The 6,000-nt window shown below is 35.4% G+C and overlaps 2 protein-coding genes across 2 annotated transcripts; both read right to left on the reverse strand.

The window, feature by feature from the left end:
• Positions 1 to 968: 968 nt before the first annotated feature.
• Positions 969 to 5,427, reverse strand: LOC146956374 (uncharacterized). The gene is made up of 4 exons (XM_085749290.1): positions 4,904 to 5,427; positions 4,667 to 4,758; positions 1,394 to 3,657; positions 969 to 1,317 (listed from the first exon to the last, which is right to left on the reverse strand). The coding sequence occupies exons 3-4, from the start codon at positions 2,164 to 2,166 to the stop codon at positions 969 to 971; spliced, it is 1,122 nt and encodes a 373-aa protein (XP_085605416.1). The 5' UTR covers positions 2,167 to 3,657; positions 4,667 to 4,758; positions 4,904 to 5,427.
• LOC146956375 (uncharacterized) lies at positions 2,269 to 3,654 on the reverse strand. The gene has a single exon (XM_085749297.1). The coding sequence runs from the start codon at positions 3,652 to 3,654 to the stop codon at positions 2,269 to 2,271; it is 1,386 nt and encodes a 461-aa protein (XP_085605423.1).
• Positions 5,428 to 6,000: the final 573 nt, after the last annotated feature.

Raw genomic sequence — 6,000 nt, forward strand, 5'->3', positions numbered from 1 at the left:
GAAGCATGATGATCGGGGTTGTATTTAGTTTATTTTGGTTTTCTAAGTTTTAAATTCATGATTTTCAATTATGAATGGAAAGATGATGATAAACATGATGATTTTCAGTTTATTTTTTCTGGGTTTTTCCTGTGTTTATTTTGATGAATATGATAAGGATGAAGAGGGGGAAAACGGAAGAAGATGAAAAAAGGTTAAAAAAGATAAGGTGTAGGTGATGCACAATTAGAAATAATAGACATACATGATCTAATGGATGTATTTTAAAACAAAAAAATCAAATGGTTAATACAAAACAAACTAATGAGGTCTTTGGTGGACCACTCTTAAGGTTGGTTTACCACATACATTTGGGGTTAAAGTTAAAGGTCATGGAATTTTTTGAATAATAGAGAGAAAGAAGAGGGACCAAAATGTTGATTTTACGAGTTATGAGATCAAAATGAAAACTGGAAATTAATTAGGGGACCAATGAACCAATTAAGCCTAAAAAGTTACTGAAACTAACAGTCTTAAAACTGTAAGTCTTCAACAAATCTAACATGCCTCCACGTGTTTTCAACCTTCGACCTTGCCTCTGCACAGAAAATTTGAATTTCCTTTGTTGAAAACTGAATGATTTTGAATATGCCAAGACTATCATAATCTGTCGAAGTAACTTATGTCTAGATTTACACCAAGAGTGAAAATTAGCTTCGATTATAAAGTTTTCCTGTTGAAAAGAAATATTGAAAATACAGGCTAACATTCGCATACTAGGTCACTCTCTTTAAGACGTTTTTGGAATTGACCAAAATTGTACAAGATAGACGATCAACAAATATGGCTCTAGGATCACTACAAGAAAATGGTGTTTTAGATTCAGCTGAAAAATGGATGCTAAAATGCAAATTGTGGATGCTAACAGCCATTTAGAGTCAGTATAGAGTCCAAAAAATTGACGACAGTAAAAGCTTGGAAGCTAAACACTAGCATCCAGCTGACGCTAAAATAACATCTACAAAAGTGGACGCTAAAATTGAAGCTAAACACCTGTTAAGGACATGCACATGAGCAGATTTCCATTCTTTATCTGTCAGCCAATAATCTTTAGGCTTCCCACTAGGACGACCACATTTGCTCAAGATAGACAAAGTTGGTAGAACTGCCTCATGTGCAGATCGGGGATCATTTCTAAAACTTGTGGTCGGTAACAAGTTGAAGGTCTTGAAGTGGTGAGAGAAAAAATGGGATGCCTCGCGGTATAAATAGCTATTTGCAATGGAACCTTCTACTCTAGCCTTATTTCTCACTGATCGCTTTGAATCTCCCATCACTCTGCACAAAAGATATTCATGTAATTACTATCAAATAAAATGCAATGATATAAAAAAAATGCTAATATTTCAATTACCTTTCAAATGGATACATCCATCGATATTGTACCGGACCACCAAGGATTGCTTCACTAGGAAGGTGAATTGGGAGATGCTCCATTGAGTCAAAGAAACCCGGTGGAAAAATCTTTTCTAGCTTGCATATGATGATGGGAATGTTTTTTTCCAGCTTAACCAAGCCTTCCATCGTCAACGTATTGGAACATAAGTCTTTAAAGGAAAGACTTAATTCTGTTAATGGCTTCCATATCTCTATTGGCAAAGAACGAAAAGCAATTGGTATTAAACACTCCATGAATACATGGGTATCATGACTTTTCATACCATGCATGCTACCCTTGGAGACATCAGCACACCTTGCAAGATTTGAAGCATAGCCATCAGGCATTTTTAGTTCCTTAATCCACTTACACACCAACTTTGCCTCTTCAGATGTCAAAGTGTATCTTGCCTTTGGCTTTGCCATCTTTCCGTTAGGAAGAGGGGTCATCTCCAAGTCACCGCGTAAACAGTGCAAAGGTAAATCTAATCTCGCCTTTTCATTGTCCTTTGTTTTTCCAGCAACATTCATGACAGTGTTAAACACATTATCAAAGACATTCTTTTCAATATGCATCACATCAAGATTGTGCCGTAACAAATTGTCCTTCCAATATGGAAGATCCCAAAATATACTTCTTTTGGTCCAATGATGAGTGTCTCCATACCCTGGAAGTTTGGCTCGCCATCCATTATCTGTCACTTTTGGATAATAACGAACAGCTTGCCACACATCTTCCCCCGTGTACATGTAAGGTGGATCATCTTTCTCATTCTTACTTTTACGAAAGCTCCTTTTACTTCTTCTAAAAGAATGATCATTCGGTAAAAAACAACGAGTACAATCAAACCATCAACTTTTCCCACCAAATTTTAAGTGAAAAGCTTTTGTCTCTTCCATACAATAAGGACAAGCTAATCTACCATGTGTTCCCCATCCAGATAGCATACCATAGGCTGGAAAATCATTGATTGTCCACATTAAACTTGCTCTCAATAAAAAGTTTTGCTTCTTGGATACATCATATGTCCAAACACCGTCACTCCACAACTGCTGCAAATCATCAATCAAGGGTTGCAAATAGACATCTATTTTTGCTTTTGGGCTATATGGACCGGGCACAAGACAAGTCAAAAACAGGTAAAGTTTGGTCATACACATTTCAGGAGGAAGATTGTAGGGTGTAACTATTATTGGCCAAATGTAGGGTGTAAACCCATCAGAACACAAACCCAATCGAACGTTTCTTGGGTCTCTAGCAAAATCTGGATAAACAGTATCGAAGTGTTTCCATGCTTTCCCATCTGATGGGTGTCGCAAAACATTTGGAGGCCTTATGTTCTCATGATGCCAGCTCATTTGACTCGCAGACTCTATTGACGCATACAACCTCTGTAAACGAGGAATTATGGGAAAATAGATCATTCTCTTCACTGGAATATCTTTGAATTTTCCCATCCCACTCTTACGAGGAACATACCTAGCAGCTCCACAAATTCTGCACTCCGTTAAATTGCTATTTTCTTTGTAATATAACAAGCAGCCATTCACACAACAATCAATTTTCCTAGCCTTCAATCCTAACTTAGACACCAACTGCGTTGCTTGGTAGTTATTTTTCGGAAGACATTTTTTCATTGGACAAACATCGGCAAGCATTTGTGCAAAATAATCTATGCCTTTTTGAGGAACTTTCCAAATAGATCTGGCTGCCAAAAGCTTAACAGAAATTGATAATCTGGATTCAGTAGCTCCCTCATAGATGGGTTGGTTTGCAGATATCAATGTATCATAAAAATGCCGAGCTTCTGAATTGGGCTCCTCATCCTCCCTGAATGTCTCATTTCCTGTATTAGAATTTGAATTCGGGACATTGATAGAAGGCCAAATAGCATCATGAACCATCTGGTTCATTGCAGCAAATTGATCTTCATCACCCACACTCCCTCCACTGCTAGAATGACCCCCGATGTTCGTATTCGAATTCACTTCTCCATGTTCGGTCCAAACATAATAGTTTGGCATAAAGCCGTCCCTGTACAAGTGCAAATTGACCTCCCTAGGAGTCACCAAGTCTATACACTTGCAATTTACACATGGACACCTTATGCCTCCTTCAGCTAAAAAATTAGGATGTGCCATAGCCTTTTCTACAAATTCCGCTACTCCAGAAACAAAATGGTCTTTTAAACCATGTCTATCAAGATTTCCCACATCATACATCCATCTACGGTGCATTTTCTACATGGGACAGTAACATTCAACATATCATGCAGCTGGCAAAAATGTACAATGAGTGAACAGTTAACGACAGTAACAGAAGTACTAACACCACTACATTTTTAACTATAAACTAGCAATTCCATTTCTGTATTTATCTTCATTTTTTAGTTCAGTAACACAAAACATCTCAAAAACACTATGTAGCATTCTCTGGAGATTTAATATTTGAAACTTGAAAGAACAGAACGAAAAGAAAAAAGAAATGAGTTCAGTAGTACAAAACACCTCAAAAACATTCTCCGTGACACTCTTTGGAGATTTAATACTTGAAAGAAGAGAACAAGACGAAAAAGAAAAAAATTAAAGAAATGTAAATGAGAGTGAATTGATAGTAGTAGTTAAAAACATGTGAATATATATAAGAATCAAGATGAAAATACAAAAAAGAAGTTAAAAAGATGTGAATATATATAAGATTTAGGTAGAAATATTAGATATATTAACCAACTTAGCTAATTAGTTGAGTAATTGTGGAGATAGGTTACATGTCGTTGTCAACATTTTTATTTGTTTTTCTTTATCATGTACTATATGTGAACAAAACCAAAAGACAAAAACTATGATATATCTTCACACAAAACTGCCTAATTACCTAAACTTAATTTTATTTTATCTTTGTTTCCCTTTATCCTTCTCTATCTATTCTTATTAAAATTCCAGCAATATACCTACATATATATTTTATTATCTAACTTAGCCTAAACTAGTGATTTATGAACATTACAATGGGCACCAGGAGCGCAACACACTTCATGTATGAAGTACTTAAAACATATTCGTATTTTAACAAGTATATATAGCTATACATATCCAATAAACATGGAGAAGCTAAAATAAATCTACAACAATTAAGAATCTAACTACACCAAGAGTAGTTTCGATCTAAAGGCTGAAACTTATTCATAAATCAATTAAAATCAATATAAAAAATCCAAGTTTATCAATTGAAATCCCACTAGGAACCCACCTCAAATTACCTTTCAATTGCTTAAAGTGCTCAACACTCCAACTTTCCTCAAACTCCTTGTTCTTCTCCAAGTCTTCAGCTGTTAACAACACCTATTATTCATGTTCAATACAAGAAAAATCACACATTCAAGGCTTTAATTCAATGTAATTGAAGAAATTGGAATTGGGTAAAAAATTAGGGTTAGTTTCGGATTTGAGAGGAAGAAAAGAGGGGAAAGAAATTATTCTCACTTACCTTGCTTCCAATGAAAAATTAACGACGAGGATGACACATGCAAGCTTCAAGATGTCTAAAATCGAGGACTTTTTGGGTGAGTGTGGATTTTGGGAGAGAAACCGTGAAAAAGAAAAGAGACAAGAGACAGAAGATCGCGATAGAGAGAGAGAATGAAAGAGAGGGTCTGAAATTTCTCTCTCCTTTTTGCCCCTTTTGCCATTACTTCAACCGATTATAATTACCATATTGCCACTAATATAAAGTTTTAGCTTCATTCATCGTGGATGCTATTTTTAAAGTTAAAAATTACTAAAGTTTTGCATCAGAAATTGTGGATGCTAATTAGATGATAAAATTTTTAAAAAAATTAGCGTCAACAATATAAATTATAGCGTCCCTATGACTGAAGCTAAATTTTATAAGAAATATAAATTGGAAAAAGTGTAATTGCTTCAAAATTTGTGGATGCTAAGCTGATGCTACTAGCATCAGAAATGGTCTGAAGCTAAAATTTCTGAAGCTAAATGGCCATTTTCTTGTAGTGGATAAATAGTCCAGATCATTATTTTGGTTCACTATTTCACAATAAAAAACAGTTATATAATTAAATCCTCTATCACTATTTCGACCACTCTAATTTAGTATGAATACCACTCAAAATCAAAAGGAACAGAAGAAAGAAGAAGAAAAGAACAGCTCAATCACTCAATAATAGGGGGGAGAGAAGGAAAGTTTCAATAACTCATAAGACTTTTTTGGCTGAGCCAAACCTCTATTTATAGAGAGGTTTCACAACTGATCTCAGCGAATCTTAGGGAAGAAGGCTCGCGCAGATCAGACTTGAAGGATGGGTAACCAACCATATCAAATAGATAGAGGCGAACAAGTATTTTATGGAACCAACTAGGTCAACTAGTGAAAAAACGTGGGCCAAAAGATATGCACATATTTTAAGAATAGTATTTTTTTCATTGCTTTGGTACTAAAAAATAAATACCATTTAGCCAAGTCCAAGACTTAAGTCCCAAGTCCAGACTCATGCCCGGTTGAACTATGGCGGCAGCAATGTCGTTCATGTGAAATGTATAATTTAGTGTGTGCTCACTATGTTCACA

The sequence above is a fragment of the Medicago sativa genome, chromosome 1, assembly GCF_051527215.1.
Source record: "Medicago sativa cultivar Bolivia chromosome 1, Bolivia_mono, whole genome shotgun sequence".
NCBI lineage: Eukaryota > Viridiplantae > Streptophyta > Magnoliopsida > Fabales > Fabaceae > Medicago > Medicago sativa.

Excerpts from the sequence above, each read along its gene's own strand:
- LOC146956374 (XM_085749290.1), bottom strand. The coding sequence starts at position 2,166 with ATGTACACGGGGGAAGATGTGTGGCAAGCTGTTCGTTATTATCCAAAA. Across the intron at positions 1,318-1,393 it reads TGGATGTATCCATTTGAAAG|AGTGATGGGAGATTCAAAGC; the intron begins GTAATTGAAATA and ends TCTTTTGTGCAG.
- LOC146956375 (XM_085749297.1), bottom strand. The coding sequence starts at position 3,654 with ATGCACCGTAGATGGATGTATGATGTGGGAAATCTTGATAGACATGGT.